This window comes from Fringilla coelebs (assembly GCF_963513975.1).
Source record: "Fringilla coelebs genome assembly, chromosome: 1".
NCBI lineage: Eukaryota > Metazoa > Chordata > Aves > Passeriformes > Fringillidae > Fringilla > Fringilla coelebs.
This window is the reverse complement of record NC_140028.1, coordinates 153,199,045-153,216,092: the sequence shown is the minus strand read 5'-3', so window position 1 is coordinate 153,216,092 and position 17,048 is coordinate 153,199,045. Positions and strand designations below refer to the sequence as shown.

Sequence of the window (17,048 nt, the reverse complement as noted above, 5' to 3'; positions counted from 1 at the left end):
CAGTGGGGATGCGTGTCCCCAAGACTCCAGCCTTCACCTGGCACAGAGTGCCACACCCCAAGCTCAACCTCTGTGTGAAACCCATCTCTGCTGCTGGTCTGGAGGTCTCTCTGAGCAGACCCTGAGGCTGGCACACACTCCCCATGTCTGCACACCTCCACAGCCAGGACTGTGCCACGTGCCTGGGAACACAAGGGGCTTCACCAACCCCTCACTGGACTCCAAGGCAAGAGGAAGATCAAACCATGCACCCATGTCACCAACATATCTCTTCCAGACAAGGCTGCTCACCCCCACCCTGCCCAGTGTGGGCAGCCATTGGACAGGGGCTGAGGGACACCCCAGAACAATACTGGCACGGAAGCATTTCAGGTCTGCAGCCCAGCGTATCTCACCATGACAGGCACACGGCAGCCCGAGCTCCCGGGCAGTTCTGAACAGCATTTCAGAAACACATGGAGGAGCTGCCCCTAGAAGGGCAGGTGAGCTCCAGCACCCCAGAAGGGGCAGCCTGCCTCCTCCCAGCTCCACACGCACAGAGTGGTGGCATCACTGGCCCAGTGGCTTCCTCCATCCCACCTGCCCTCTGAGCATGAGTGCAGCCCTTGCAGGTGATGATCTGCTGAAGAGGCTCCATGAAAGACCCCCATCCCCAGTGGGATCAGAGCCTCATTCTGACACAAGCAGAGAAGTGTGAAAGGGGCTGCACAGGCAGTGCAGAGACCATGACCCACAGCCCAGTCTCATAGAGAGAGGTGCAACCTTCACCCAAGCCATGGATCCCCTCATCTTTAACAAGAAATATGGGAGAAGACTGACAATGAGAACTTAAGAGAGGAAAGAGCCACCCAAGTATCATTTCAGTTTCTTCCTCACGACAGCAGAGCAAGGAAAAGCATTCCATGCTGTGAGCAGGTGGGTGGCTCAGACCATCCCAGCCTGTCTGAAAACAGGAACATTTGTGGAGTCCTGAAACACAGAACAAGAGGGAACCTGGCCTGGTTGTGCTTTCCCACAAGTACAAGAGGCCAGAAACTTGGTCCAGTTCACCTGGGAGCTCCTCTGCAGGGTGAGGAGCCCTGTGCTGGACAAGAAGGTTCTGCTGCTGAGTCCCAGGGAAGGGGGGACCACCAGGGACACAAAGGGGTGAAGCAACATGTCACCTGGCAGTGACTCCTGAACCTTCAACAGAGAGAGCTGCTGTCACTCCAACACCCACACAGGAATTCTGTGATGAAGGAAGAGCTGCAGAGAGCCAGGGTCACCGAGTGCACACATGTGCAGTCTGTGTTTAACTGATTCACCCCGTGTGAATAGGGCAAAGAAAGTGAAACATTCCAAGGGCTAGGAAGAGTAGGAGGATGCAGCAGCACAGACAACCTGCCACATGGAACAGTGAGCTGGGCATGGCTGTCCCTCCAAGACCAGCTCCTGGCCATGCTTGGCATGTCTGAGTGACCTTGGCTGCACTTTCATGATGCTGTGACTGTGGGGAGGAGCCAGTTCCAAGGAGGCTGCAGAGTCTGAGCTCCTGCCACAGCAGCTGGAACAAACCCCATGGCTGCAGGTGATGGACACTGAAGCATCACAGTAGAAATTTTGCTACACCCTGGTTTATATTTTACTTACTCCCTGTGTGTCCTTTCTGTCTGGCCAGAATAACTTTCCTTAGCCTGTAATTCTGCCTGGTGTTGGAGCCAAGGTTACTGTCCTGGAGTGATGAAGGACACTGGGCTTAAAGCCTCACATGTCCCACAGACCAAAGAGAAGGGCTCTGGGGCTGGAGGATGGCTCACACCAGGCTATGAAGGCAAGCTGTCACGAGTCTGGGGGCAGAGGAGAAAGTCCTCCAAAGACAGAGAATGGGTCAGGCAATCCTGAACCAATCTTGAGCTCTGCTGGAGCAGGGAGCTCCCTAACCTCCATGGGATCTAGGGACACAAATCCCAGGGATGTGGGAGAACAAGAGGGCAGGTCTGGGCCAGTCCCACGTGTCTGCTATTGTCAGGTACTTTGCTGGTGGACCTGAACAACCACCTGTGGTCACCACTGGAATCTGAGAACACAGCAGGAACTGGGAACTTGGTAAGCACCTGTGGGACAAATCCTTCCCATTAGCGTGTAACTGGTGGAAGAGCAGCAGCAGTGCCACGGGTGCCTGGGAAGGGCAGAACTCAGCTGGAGTTCAGGGCAGGAATTCCTGGTGTAACAGGGCCTGAGGCAGAACAAGGAGCTTGGGAAGGGCTCTGAGTGCAAGAGCACAGACAAACAGCAAACACCAACCTGGCGTCTGTGGGAAGAAGGGAGAAGTCAGAGGAGCACAAGGACAATGGAAAGGGCACCATGAGCAGAGCAGGCAGAGGAACACAGCTGCCACGAGGAAATGCCAGCGCCTGTGCCACAGCTCCTGAGCTCTGACAGAACAATGTACTGCAGCAGGCCAGTGAGCACTGTTACAGTTCAGGTGAGCTGCCCTCAGGGCTTCATTTCACTTGCAAACTTTGATTTTCCACCTCTTTGCTCTGATCTCTCCCTGAAGTGTGGATGAGGGCCCTCCCAGTGCCCCCCCAGCCCGTGCAGGAAGGCAGAGTGAGGCCATGGGAGGAGAGCCACCACGCTGGGCAGCCCAGAGCACGGCAGGGATGGCAGCAGCCCCCAAGGCCCAGGGGGCACCCAATTCCCTCCACCAGCCTGCTGGGTACCTGCATGGGGTACCCGTGTTACCTCCTGCCAGCTGCTGGGAACCAGCTTCCTGGCAGAAAGACAAACTGCCATCCCACAGCAAACACAACACTGACTCACCCACAGCCTGGGGAACTCCCAAAGGCATCCCAGAGGCCCTGAAGAAAGACTGAGAACGGGGCAGCAGAAGTGAGGAAATCAGGTAGAACAACTCTGCAGGTGTTGCAAGCACCCACTGGCCCGAGAACCTCCCATCCCCTCCCTGCAGGCAAGGGCCAGGAGCTGCCAGGAGGAAGCAAGGTGGGAGTCAGGGCCAAGTGAGGAGTGGGATTCCCAAACCCATCCAACCTGCTCACTCAGCAATAGGTGTGGGCGAGATACAGAGAGGAGAGCCCAAGGCAGCAGGCAAGAGCTTTCCCTGGGGCTGCTGGCTCTGGGCAATACCAGGGGCCTGCTCCAGCGGGTGCAGACCCACACCCCCCAAGCTGCTGGGAAGGCCAAAGGGACACACCTGTGTTCCCAAGGGAGTGCAGGACTCCAGGGACTGCTGGCCCTGGCTCCTGCTGCTCCAGACTGATGCTGAGCACAGTAGCCAGGGTCAGGGACCCACTAAGCACACCTAGGGACTCACGAGAGCTGTGGAAAACCCTGACCAGGGCTGGCCTGCTCCTACAGCTCCCTTTCCCTCCCTACAGATGGAGCAACATCCTCCAGGCACCGCTGCAGAATAAGAGAAAAAACCCCAAACTCCCAAAGGCAGAAATGGAACCAGGGCCTTCGGCTGGTTCCCGAGTCCATCAGGCACTGTGCAAGGAGACTGGGACACATCCCAGCACCACTGTCCCAGGAGAAGGGAATCCTCCAGACAGATGGGTAACAAGGAGTCCCTCCTCTCCCAGTAACCACGCTGGACTGGTCCAACTGACAGATCAGACAAGCAGTGGCCATGTCCACAAAAGTTAATTTGGCTCAGCCAGAAGTGCCAAGCTGCTTTCGGAAGAGTTGCGCCCAGAACAAGAGAAGGGGCAGGGCTGGGTCCCAGTTCCTACCTACCCTAAGAAGCCCTTTGTGGGGGACTCCTTGTTCCCATTCCAAGAAAAGTGCCTTCTCAGCTGGCAGCTCCAGAGGACAGCGCTGTCCCTGCAGTATGGGCCACACCAGGCCCAGAGCAGTACTGCCAATCCCAGTTCCAGGGGCTCCTCCTGCCCCTAGATGCCAATTGTGTTGTTCCAGGGCCTCCTCCTGACCCCCAAATGCCAGTCCCACTGCTCCAGGGACTCCTCCTGCCCCCCCAGGCATTACTGGAAGGGAAGTGGATCCTTCTGTCCCAAGTGCATGTCTCACCTGTACACACTGGTACCTGAGGCACAAGGCAAAGCTCATAATTGTGTTTTTTGTCTGGCTTCTCTCCACCTCATCTCCATGTTAAGTCCTGCGCTCCTAAACTCTTCCTTGAGAGCCTTCTTCCTGCTTTCACTGTGCCAGTTACTCCTCCTTGACTTGCAAAACCAAATGAGAAACCCTGGTGAGAGCCCCAGGCCCTCAGGTAGACAGAGTTCAGCTCAGCTCCACAAACACCTTGTCACCCTCCCATTTGTCCCTGCAGGCAGGGCGAGCCTGTCCAGCCCCTCCCAGAGCTGCCCCACCATGCACTGCTGGGCCAGGAGCAGGGGACACCAGGACACTGCTCCCCAGTACCCCCAGGCACGGTGCCCTCCCACGAGGGCAGCCTGAGCTCACACCCGAGCTCAGGCACGGGCCGCTCTACCCAACTCCCTGTCAGAACCAGCAGTTAGGGGTGAATTTGTTTCCCAAAGCCACTTGGATTTTCCCTGAGGACAGCAGAGAGCAGCTCCAGAACCTCAGTTCTGAGGCCATGCAAGAACAGGCAAATGCTTCAGGGCATTTCAGGATCACTCACCATGGCTTCACTATTTTTAGAGGTGTCCTTAGTAATGGGGAGAGACGTGCAAACACCAGGGGCAAAGACTGCTGCACGGGTCACTGGCACCAGGAGGGTTTGTGGTGGGACCTCACAAGACCCAGGAACACAAAGTGACTTTGGTGACCCTTGTGGGGGCCAGGCAGCCGAGGGCAGGGGGGAATGGCCCAGAGCAGGTCCGGGGAGGGGGCACAGCCACCAGGGCGCAACCCCTGCAAGCTGCACGCTGCCTTACTTCCCTTCACAGCTCTGCTTCCCACCACAGCTCCCTACGTCCCTCCAGCCAAGCCAGGAGCACAGCAAGGTACAGAGAGCAAAGGTCTGCCCCCGAGCAGGCAGCCAGAATTCACCTCTACACAGACGTCATCTGCAAGCCGTGCTGAGAGGTGCTCTGTGGGAAGGAAAGGAGAGGAAAGCAGGGAGGCCTCTGAGCAAACTCCTCACAAAGCTCATAACATGCACTTAGAAAATTCTTCCAAAATTTGCTTCTCTGCAGCCGGTCCTAAATCCACCCCTTTAGTTCAGTGCTGCCTTTCCTGAAGGAGCTCTTTCATGTCACACCTGTGTATTTCAGGTCAGGTTTGGCCAATCTCTGCACTCATTCCTCAGCTAAATCAGCCAAGTGCTTACTTTCCTCCTGTGTCAGGGTCTCTTCCCTCCCAGACATTTTTGCTACTCCTTCAGGTTCCATGCACAGTCACTGGAGTGACTGGATTCCAGCTGGGGAACCCAGGGGTCTGGCAGCCCCATCCCTTGCACAGGGAACGCTTTTCAGCTCCACAGTAAACACCCTGCCTGCCTAGCACAGCCAGTGCCAATGACACACATTTATGGGGACTCCTCTCATACTTTGGACATGGAAGAAAACCCGAAACAAGTGTCCAGCTCCCCTGAGAAATGCTGACCTTGGCCATCAGCCTCTTGCTTCCCTTCCAGCACAGGTGGCCTCTTCCCAACGAGGCTCAAACTGTACACAATTTGCTAATAAAACCCTCAAATTACCAGAGACACCCAAATCTGTATTTCCCTGGGACTTTGCTCTCCACCTTGGATGTCTCCCACTGAACTTGTCCCCGGCTTTCTGGACACAAGCACACCCTGACAGAATGTGGCATTGCAGCCTTCCCCAGCAGCCCATCCACCTGCACACGGACTTTACCTGAACTTGCTGGGGTCCAGGTGACCTGCAGCACCAGGAAGCTGGCACAGGTATCTGCAAAAACCTGCACTCACCTACTGCAATCCAGCTTTAGAAGCCTCTGCAATCAGGTAGGCTGTAGATATGGCTCAGGTCTGTGCAGGGACAGGCTCCTGTGGTGGGGGCCCAGGAGTCCTGCCAGGGCTAGGAGCTCTGACACACCCAGAGCTCCAAAGGCAATCCCTTATGGAAAACCCATCAGCTACACGCGCTGTCCCTCAGTGACAGGCAGATTTCCTGCAGCCCCTGTCACAGATCCTGTAAATCCATATTCCAGTTGCTGCAGAGATGGAATCTGTTGCCTTGAGTGCCCTGGGAAGCAATGGAGCCCAGGACCTCTCCTTTCTTCCTCATCAGTCTCCCAGCCAGCATTTCTGTGGGCACTGGCAATGTAGCAAAGCTTGAATGCAGTGCCCCTCACCACGGAGCCTGTCCTGCCTCAGCTCTGCTCCAGGATCACACAACATCACCATCCTCCCGCAGCAGGACCTTGGCAAACTCTACCAACAGCACAGAGCCCTTCCTGTGGCAGAGGGGAGGGAACCTCCTTCCCTGTTCTGCTTCTCAGCTCCCCACTGAGCACACCCAGCCACAGGTACATGCCCTCAGAGCCCCCCAAAACCCTCAGATGCAGGGGCACGTAGACCATCGGCTTCCTGAGCCCAGGGGAAGCGGGACCTGAGCAGCTGTGCCTGCTCAGCTGGGGCAGCCAGGGCAGCCCCTCTCACACAGCCCCTGTGCTGCCCAAGGGCTCCCCACACACTGCTCACAGCTCTGCCGTGTGCCTGCCAAAGCACGGCACAGGCTGGGGACATGAGCCACACCCAAAGGGCTAGACATGGAACTTGACCTCAGAGCGAGTGTCAGACTGTCACTCAAAATCATGGAGTGCTCTGAGTTGGAAGGGACATTCCACCCCCTGCCTTGGGCAGGGACACCTTGCACAGAGCTGCTCCAAGCCCCAGTGTCCAGCCCGGCTGGGACCCTCCCAGGGAGCCACAGCTGCTCTGTGCTCTGGAAGCAGCCCCAGGGTGACACCACTGTCCCTCCCAGAGCCAGCCAGAGCAGGGGTACCAGTCTGAGGCTGAACTGAACTGCTGGCTACTGAGCTCAGGGCGTGGAGAGCACAAGAGGTTCTTGGCTTCCCCTGTGGCCATTCCCCACCTGGTTGATGTGGACAGAAGGAATGGAGGCTGCAGACACAGACGAGTGGCTGGGTGAGTTGGGCAGGGACTTGCAGGGGCCGATGGACAGCTGGTGCTTCTTCCGGAGAGCCACCACCTTCTGAGCCACTGCAAAAGGGACAAAGGGACAGGGTCAGCCTTCAGAAAGCAGCTTCCTCCCCACACAGATTGCTGGAGGGCTTCAGGGAGAGCCAGGCCCTTGCCCTGACTGGTGTGCTGCCTGCACTGCTCAGGCTGAGTGCCCAGAGGCCACCTGCCCTCTTGGACATCACACAGAAAAGCAACTCCCCGTGGGGACCATCTGAGCCCGGGCCTGCTGCAGGACAATCCCTGGGCAGTCCACCACCTCTCAGTCACCCCACACAGCAACTCCAGGAGCCAGGTACTGGACTGCCTGGGCAAATGGCACCTCCGTCAGTCTGGCCCTTGTGGGTCTGTAAAGGGACACCCTGAGGGGTTCTCTGTAGAATCCTTGGTGGGTCACTAGGGACCTCTGCATGCTCTTCCTCTGTCCAGACTTGCAGTGCTGCGTTTCTCTGAAACACTGAGTGATGCTCAGGAGCTGGTGCTCACAGTGGCCCTGAGCAGTGGGGCTGCTCAGGCTCTGCAGGCAGGGCACACCTCACTGGATGGACAGCACAGTGTGTGCGGCAACCAGAGAAACCAGAACAGCGCATGGCAGAAATTATCCCAGAACATCTGGCTGATGTTCAAGAAGCAGAAGAGCCTGGGCCCGGCACACAGGGAGGTGCAGGTCACCTCAAGGTGCCTCACTGTAGGACTGGGGAGATGTTATCCCTCCAGTGCGGTCGGATGGTTAATTCCTCATTAGCAGTGGTATGGGATAACTGATGGGCAGAGCCTCTGCCAGGCTCCCTGCCCACAACAGCAGTGGCTGAGGGCTTTCTCTGGATATTTCCTGGCCCCTGGGGAGCTGGAGCTCACAGTGTGCCCAGCCAGCACTGGGATGGGAGATGTCCCCTGGGCAGGGGCTCCAGAGCCTCCCTGGGAGCTCATGCTGGAGCCTGGGCCTGCAGCCCCGTGTTTGAGGGGACGATGGAGAGCAGCAATGCCACCAGCACCCCAGCCACAGGCCCTGGGCCATGGAGCTGCTGGCTGCCCTCTCCTGCCCTCTGCACTGCTCAGAGCAGAGGAAAGGCAGGACCATGCACTCGGGATGTGCAGCAGAGCTGAAGCCGCAGAAGTCACCCACAGCACAGCTGCTGTCCCTCCTGCACCCTGCAGGACCAGGGCAGGGTCAGTCCTCCTCCTCCTCCTCAGCAGCATCGCCATGGTGGCCATGGCCAGGGGCTCCCTGACCTTTTCTTGGTACAGAAACACCCTTAAAATGAAGCCCAGGAACTGAGGCCCCTACACTGATGGCTCCTTGCAATCTGTCCTGTCATCTGCTGAATCTGAACCCCAGATTTCTGCAAACAGGAATTGTGAGGGCAACCCTGAGAATAAAGTTCTTTAACCAGACCTCTTTGGAGCCAAGAGCGCAGAAGGCACATTCCATGCCAGCCCCCACCTCAGTGGGGCTCTGCCATGAGGGCACATGCCAAGCACCCCTCGGGGCAGGCTCACCTCAGGGATCCTGAAGCTGACCAGACACTGCAGGACACAGCCCGGCCCAGGGCACTGTCCCTGCTCCTGCCAGGGCCACCTCCCGGCAAGGCCTGGCAACACCAAGATCCCATCCTCTCACCACAGAAGTCCCTGAGACATCTGTGGACTTGGGAAGGATGGAGGAGCACAATTCCCACAGAGCCAGCAGCACCTCCAGGGGGAATCCTGCCAGGACATGAGAAACCAGCAAGGAGGAAGTGACCCCATTCTCCTGCCACATGTCCTTCTCACAGTGACCTTCGTCAGCCTGAGTGCCCAGACACAGCCCAAAACCCCCAACACATCAGGCACGCAGTGCAATGTGCTCAGACCAGACACAGCACAGCTCAGCCACAGCTCCAGGCCACGGACCAGACACCAAGGCCTGCTCTGAGGGTCTCTGCTGCTCCTGCTGAGCTGTGGTGGCACAACAGCCAGGGCCACCCAGGTCTTGGAGAATCCCTGGGCAGTTGGTGAAGATGGAGGCACCAGTTTGTCTGTCCTGGAGCATGCCCCACACTCTGCAGCACCGTGTGCATGTGTGGGAAGAGCTGACTGTGAACACCATGGGGCAGGGTGGTCACTCTTGTGGCAGCACGTGGACCTGCTCCCCAGAAAGGTCAGCAGCCACTGGCTGTGACCCAGGACATGGCAGGGAAGGGCTCTCTAGAAACAGAGGTGCAGCACACACTCCACCCAGCAGAGGCAAGCAGGCAACCTCAGCCCTGAAGCAGCTCTTTGTGCTCATCCTTCCCAGGCTGCCCGGGGCAGGTCCGCTGGGATCCGGGGTGGAAAGAGTCATATAAAGACAAGTCTGATAAAAACTGGATTGCCATATGAGGCAAGGTCCTCACAGAGTCTGTGTCTGCCAGGACTCCACCAGATCCCAAACCAGCTGCACCAGGATCCGCCAGATGCAAAACCAGCTGCGTCATGACCCACCAGTGCTCACTAGGAAAAACTGCTTACCCACTCCAGAAACACCTCATCCCTCATCAGCTTCAAGCCATTCCCCCTTGTCCTGTCACTAGAGGGACACACAGTCTCTTTTAGGGTAAGCTCACAGTTAATTTAAGCAGACTGCAAACCCCCAGGAGATGGTGCAGGTTCCCTGTGCCCCTGAGCATCACTGTGCTGCAGCCCCCTCTCCAAGCCCAAGCAGGAATGCTCTCTCACGCCGTTCCCATGAGGAACAGGTGCCCCACCCAGCTGTCCAGGTGCTGCTCTCCTGCTCCAGGGGCAGCACAAAGCCCTCTGTGAGGCCCCTGCCATGCCCAGAGCCCCGAGGTGGCTGCAGTTACCATCCTGGAAGACCCTCTCCACGTTCAGGCCGTAGGTGGCACAGGTCTCGTAGTAGGTGCAGCGCTTCAGGTCGTTGGAGAGCTTCCGTGCCCGGGAGTCGTCGATGACGCGGGGGTTGGTGGCACTGATGGCATCTGCAAACCAAAGGGACAGGAGGCTGGAAGGCACGGAGCCTGTCCCACCCATCCACGGGTCCCATAACACCTCTGGCCTCCCTCCCTCTTGTCACACAGAAGAACCACCTCCCCAGCACTGTCCCGTAAGTGCCTGTGATCACAAAGTCCCACATTTGTAGAAAAATGGATGAATCTCTCTAAATGAACTTGACTCAATTTCCCAAACCACCCAGCCACCAACATTTCAGCAAGACAGAGGCAGAACACCTCTGGGAGGCGTGGGGACCAAGGCCAGGCAGCCCCAGCTGCCAAATAAAATTGATTTGCCAGTTTCCAACATTTTAGGGCTCACGGCCAAGCCCTACATTAAGAATCCAAGGGAGAAATCCTCCTGGTTTAACAAGAAAATCAACTCTGCTGGGATATCTCCACAGCCAAGGAATTCCTGGACAGCTCTAAAATACAGGCTCAATTTGTATCCCAGATAGCCACCAAGTGCTTGCCTGTTTTGGAAAAACTTCTTTCCAAAGAGGAATCCAACTTCTTAAAGACAAGCCAGGGACAAGTGGGGGCTGTGAAAAAACCTTCTCAGGTAGGGTAGGAGAACTGGGACCTGGCCTGTGAGGAAGCCCTCCTCCAGCCCTCCAGATGGTTGTGTGCCTGTACCAAGGCTAGGACCTCACGTGGTTCTGTGTCTGGGACAGCAATGGCCACTACCTCGTTACCTGTCCCACTCCTCCATCTCCACAGTGCATGCTGCCACCCCATTCCTGAGCCGAGATCACTCAGTCCTAAAATTCATTCCATGATCTCTAAATTACCAAAGTTTAACAACTTTGTTCTGCTTTTAATATTGGGGTCTGGAGCAGACCCCCTGTGACTCCCTCCCACTGCTCCTGCCTGTCTTCGTGGCCTCAGAGCTTCTTCTTGGCCAGGAACAGGTCACACAGTGCTCAGAACTGTCCTGCCAGGACAGTTTTTCCCTACATCCATGTCCTGCTCTCTACTGTCACACAGAAATTCTTCACCCCAGGCTGCCTCCTGCCCGTGCTGGCAGAGCTGGGGAAAGCAGCACCAGGGTATTATGCCATTTCCAGAGGAAAGTGGCTCCGTGGGATGAGGCAGCTGAGACGGTGTGAGCAGGAACTCCCTCCTCAGGGCCTTGGGCCAGGGCCCCAGCATTGTCCCTCAGCCCCACATAAGGCTCACAGACCAGGATGCCCCCTGCACTCTCAGGCCAGCACCCTGCACTCTTGGGCTAGCACTCCGAGATCTTGGGCCAGCACTCTCTGCTCTTGGGCCAGCACCCTGGGCCAGCACCTGTGCTCTCACACCAGCACCCCGTGCTCTTGGGCCAGCAGCCTGCACTCTCAGGCCAGCACCCTGTGCCCACAGAGCCAGCAGGATGCTGCAGCAGCGCTCTTGCCCACGGCTGGGCTGGGGGAAGCCGGGCGCCGTCCTCACCTTGTGTGCCCACCAGCACCATCGGCACCTCGGCGGTGTTCCGGTAGCTGCAGAGCCGCAGGTAGTAGTTGTAGACGGTCTGGAAGCTGATCTCATCCTCCAGGCTGAAGACAAACACCACTGCATCCACCCAGGCAGCAAACTGATGAGACAGGGCAGGATTACAGTGTGCACGGACAGCCAGACACCCGGGCCCGGGGCAGCCAGCAAGGGCAGCCACAGTCCGGGCTCAGCCAGCACCACCTCCCCCAGCCCCTCCACCAGGATGGGTGGGGAGGGCCCACAGGGAGGACAGGTCTCCTACCTGGAGCTCAGGGGGGCCCCCTTCATCTCGAATCAGCAGCAAGTAGCTCTGACCATCCACCACGATCTCCTTCTTAAACCGGCCACCTTGGGGAGCAAAGCTGCCGGTCAGCAAGGGGGTGCAAGCAGGGGACACCCCAAATGAGGGCCGGGGGGCTGCAGAGCCCCATGGCAGGGGAGGAGGTGCAGGGGCTTGGGTCACCTTCTGCACCATGGAGAGGAGTGATCCCAGCCCATCCCCAGGCACCCCGGGAAGCAGACCTTACCCTCTGGAGACTCCTCCTGCACGTAGGTGCCGGTCAGGTAGCGGTGCACCAGGGCTGACTTGCCACTGGACAGGTTCCCCACGATGCCCTGGAACAGATGCATGTGTCACCTGTGTGCCCAGCACGTGTACATGAGGCCACCCCCATGAGGTGACAGCACCGGTGCTGGGGCACACTCTGATGAGAGGCAGAGGTGTCCCTGAGAGGACAGGGATGGTGTCACCCAGCCCAGCATTCGGTGGGAGGCCAGGGGATGGACTGGGCTCAGTCAGGCAGAGAGCAGCTGAGACCGGGGCACAGCCACCTGGACAGAGGGCACTGAGCACTCCTGTCCCCACCTGAACAGGCACAGCCCTGTCAGAGCCACATCAGCTATTCCCAGAACCCTTCTGCTCCTCAGGGAACACTTGCCATTCCAAGTCAATTCAGGAGAAAAACCTCTTCTCCCAGCCCACACATGCCCATTTTTGGGGTGTTGCAGCTCTGGACAGCAGCTGCCAGTGGAAGCTTGGCAGCTGGGGTGCAGGCCCAGCATGTGCTGGTGCCTGAGGCACCAGCACCACGGCAGCACTACGTGCATCTCCCAGGATGGGAGATGGTGCCACCCACAGGGAAACACCCAGCACCAATGTTCAACCAACACAGGAGAAAGCTGTGAGCACTGAATGGAATTGGGTGGAAGCGCATCTGACTGCAGCACCCTCAGACTGGCCATGAAATGCAGGTGGGTGACCCAGGATGGGTCAGTCAGAGAGCCCAGCTCGGCTCACTGACAGTGTCCTCCTGACCATTTAATGCTGCTTAATTGTGGGACCGGGTCTGTACTGGAGGATCTGGAGCACAAGTCTGATGAGAATTGGCTGAGGGAGGGGCTCAGCCTGGAGAAAAGAAGGCTCCAGGGGGAACCTTCTTACACAACTCCCTGACAGGAGGGTGCAGCCAGGAGGGGATTTGGCTCTGCTCCCAAGTAACTAACGACAGGACAAGAGGTAACATCCTCAAATTGCATCAGGGAAGGTTTATGTTGGATATCAGATATCCCTTTTCCACAAAAAGGGAAGGGGTCACCTTCAGCTGAAGGTGAACCAAGTCACTATCCCCAGAAGTGCTCAAAACATGCGGAAGTGGCAGTTGAGGACACAGTTTAGTGGTGAAGATGGTGGTGGTGCTGGTTGATGGTTGGACTTGATGATCTTAGAGGGCTTCTCCAGCCTTACTGGTTCAGCTGCACTCACATGGCCACACCAGTGCCAGAAGACGTGGGGTGAGGAGTGGCTCTACGAACACTAAGGCTGCCTCTGCCACCATGGAAGTTTACAGCCAAACTTTTCCAGGCACAGAGATGAGCCCGGCAGGTGAGTCACCACCAGGCAGGTTCTCCAGCTCCCAGGCAGGCACTCAAATGCTCCCGCTGCCCTGGGCCAGGCACATGCTCCCCGTGAGAAGCAGAGAGGCACCAGCCCCATGGCCTGTGCAGCACAGACCGTGCTGGCAGAGCCAGGACAGCAGCCTGTGTGCCAGCTCCTGGTGCCAACGGAGCCAGCACAGGGCAGAGGCAGGGAGCACTGGTCAGTGGCTCCCACGGGCACGCCCGCACCACTGCCCCAGGTGCCACCCCTCAGAGCAGCGACAGACCCCGACACGGTGACAACACAGAGAGCACGGGCCGGGCTGCAACCTTGCCCTGTCCTGCAGCTGCATCTCCAAGCCTCGCTGGGCAGGGGCTGCACCACTGCTGTGCCCATCTCAGGGACAATGGAATGGAACAGCCCAGCCTCTGCCCCAGCCCTCCCTGCCACTGCGCTCTGCCCAGCAGAACCACAGAACCACGGAATCCCAGCAGGGCTTGTGGTGGAAGGGACCATCCAGCTCCACTCCAGCTCCACTCCCTGCCACGGACAGACACATCTTCCACTACCCCAGGTTGCTCCAAGCCCCATCCAGCCTGGCCTTGGGCACTTCCAGGGATCATGGGGCAGCTTCTCTGGGCAACTAGTGCCAGGGCCTCACCACTCATGGGGAAGAATGCTTTCCATCTTATCTAATATTCTATCTAACCCTGCCCTCTGTCCATGGGAAGCCATTCCCCTTTGTCCTGTCACTCCAGGCTCTTGTCACAAGTCCCTCTCCTGCCTTCCTGGAGCCCCTTAGGCACTAGCAGGGGCTCTAATGTCTCCAGAAGCTTCTCTTCTCCAGGTTGAACATCCCCAGCTCTCCCAGACTGGCTTCAGAGGGGTTTCAGCCATCAGAGCATCTCCATGGGCTCCTCTGGACCCACTCCAGGGCCATGTCTACGTTTTCTTGGGGGGCCCCTGACACAGACACAGCACTCTGGGTGGGAGAACTACAGAAGGTCTCACCGCAGGAACTCTGGAGAGCCCAGCTCCAGGCAGACAGCTCAGGCTTCAGTGCCAGGCTGGCCATGGCTCCTCTGCCAACAGAGAGGCTCCTGAGGCTGCCCAGCAGCAAGGGTGCCATAGCACGCCAAAGATAAACACTCCAGTGGCATTTAGCTCTAAAACTTGGACAGAGGCTGCACTTACACTTTGTCTGCACATAGTACAAACCCTGACCTGCATCTCACCAAAATCTTGCTGCTCTGCCGTGTTCTTGAGCTCACCTGGAGCTTCAAACCAGCCACAGAACTGACAATCCTGAGGAACACAGCCCCTGAGAGGCAGTAACCTGGAGCCAAACAAGGTCTGTAAGCACTCTGGGAGCCTCTGTTCCAGGATTTTTGGGAGAATGGGAACACAGTCAGTGCTGTGCTGGCACTGCCCAGTGCCAGGTGCAGGGGACAAGCCCTGCCAGGAGGCACTGTCAGTGCCCCCCTGCAAGAACTGCTCAGTCACAGCTTCCTCCTGGGCTCCAGCACTGGGAGGGAGCTTTTGGGGGAAAACTGAGGGAGTGAAAACTGCTGAATGTATCTTAAGTACATCAAATTACTCAAAGACCTTGGAGAAAGTATCCTGAATGCCTGGGAACACAAACAGGGAGAGCAGTGACACCCTCAGCTCCTGTGGGAGAGACAGAGGACACAGAGTTGCTTGAAAATGGGAAGGAAGTGACGCTTAGCAACATTTCTTGCTAGGGTCAGTATTGGATCCCTCACAACAAGAAAGACCTGGAGAGGTTGGAGCGTGTCCAGGGAACAGAGCTGGGAAGGGGCTCTGCTCCCAGGAGAGGCTGAGGGAGCTGGGCAGGGGCTCAGCCTGGAGCAAAGGAGGCTCAGGGGGCCCTTGTGGCTCTGCACAGCTCCTGGCAGGAGGGGACAGCCGGGGGGTCGGGCTGTGCTCCAGGGAACAGGGACAGGAGCAGAGGGAACGGCCTCAGGCTGGGCCAGGGCAGCTCAGGGTGGGTAGAGGGAAAATTCCTTCTTGGAAAGGGCTGTCCAGCCCTGGCACAGCTGCCTACGGCAGGGGTGGAGTCCCCATCCCTGCAGGGATTTAAAAGCTGTGTGGATGATGCACCTGGGGACACAGTCAGTGATGGTCCCGGCAATGCTGGGGAAGCAGCTGGACTCAAAGATCTCCAGAGGCTTTTCCAACCCAAATGATTCTGTCACTCTAAACTAGGACTCTGAAAGGCATCTGGGCTTTCAGAAGAGCTGCTTTGGCCAGATCAAATCCCAGAGCAACAGAGATCCCCAGAGGTGAGGCAAAACCTGGGGAAAGGGCTGTGCCACTTGAGGAAGAACTAAGAGCTTTAGGATGGTTTATCTGGCAGCATGGCTTTGCAGCCTTGCAGAACCCCAACATCAGGCAGCAACACCCAAACAGCTGTGAGAATGTTTTTAAAATGCATTTCACAGGTAAACTAACAAATGAATATTCAAAGTTTGGTTTGATTCTCACTTAACTGCAGGTAAGAGACACTGCGGAAGGACAGTGTTGGAATGTTTTGCAAGAAGGATTTTCTTTTTTTGTTTCTTGGACTAATATTGAAAAGAGTTAACCTTGCAAAAGCTGAAGGGAGACACAACGAAGCTCACGTGCCAGAAGCCTGTAAGGAGAGCTGAGAGCTGGCACAGAGTGCACAGGAAGAGCAGAGGGAGGAATCGACCACTGAAGCACCTGCAGCTTCAGCTGAGAAACATCAGTCCTTCCCTGGCATGGCAGCAGCCCCAGCTCCCCTCTTCCTTCTGAGGCTGAAGGCTCTGTGTTTCCACCTGGCCACACAAAAATGCAGGGTTTTCTTGAGGATTTGGGGAACCAGGGGTATCCCAGGCACACGCCACAAGTACTCACCACCTTCAGCTCAGGCACTGAGCGACTCAGAGTCCATTCCTGGCTGTTCACAAATGAATCTGCAGACAGAACGAAGAAATCATCAGGTTACCCTCAAGATCCCAGCAAGGATCCTGCTAGTCCCTCTCTCCGGGCAGATACATGGTTCTTCCCACCCTTCTGCTCCAGAGGCACGGAGCTGCACGAGGACCCAGCCCGCAGCCCAGACAAGGGCAGCAGCAGCATGGCAGCAAAGAGGCACCACTGCCTGGAGCCCTCCCCTCAGCCCTGCAGGAGCACAAAACCCCCTGCAGCATGCCCTGCCTCGAGGCACAGAGGACAAGGGAAGCACTAGGGAGCAGACACCCTCTTGGGGAGCACAGGGCACGTGCCAGCACCCCGAGCCCTGCCCTCGCACGCCGCAGGCGCTGGAGCTGCTGGCCGGGTATCAGCCACCTCCTGACTGAGCACAAACACACGAGTTATTGCACACTGTGGAGCTGGCAGCATGCTGCAATAGGCTCACAGAGGCTGTGGCAATCCAGCACGGCTTGAGGAAACACGCCCACCCTGCCACAGAGCATCTGGAGGAGGAGCAGGAGCCTGGAGGACACCTTGAGTGCCAGAGGCAGCCAGCAGCCCCTCCTGACAAACCTTAGTCCCTCGCTCGCCTTGGCCAGGTCAGACCTTCCATCCAACAGCAGCTCCAGGGCAGGACCCACAGGAGCAGCACCTCCTGCATGTTTATCATGTACAA

General features: G+C 57.4%; 1 protein-coding gene across 2 annotated transcripts in view; it reads right to left on the bottom strand.

Annotated features, from left to right (window-relative positions):
- Positions 1–17,048, bottom strand: part of AGAP3 (ArfGAP with GTPase domain, ankyrin repeat and PH domain 3) — a 110,238-nt gene that overhangs the window by 52,126 nt on the left and 41,064 nt on the right. For both annotated transcript variants that reach the window (XM_084205574.1, XM_084205575.1), the window contains exons 2-7: positions 16,313–16,371; positions 12,066–12,153; positions 11,801–11,886; positions 11,497–11,638; positions 9,916–10,050; positions 6,987–7,114 (exon numbers count right to left, since the gene is read on the bottom strand). In XM_084205574.1, the coding sequence (XP_084061700.1) occupies positions 6,987–7,114; positions 9,916–10,050; positions 11,497–11,638; positions 11,801–11,886; positions 12,066–12,153; positions 16,313–16,371 (638 nt within the window). The remainder of the gene's footprint in view (positions 1–6,986; positions 7,115–9,915; positions 10,051–11,496; positions 11,639–11,800; positions 11,887–12,065; positions 12,154–16,312; positions 16,372–17,048) is intronic.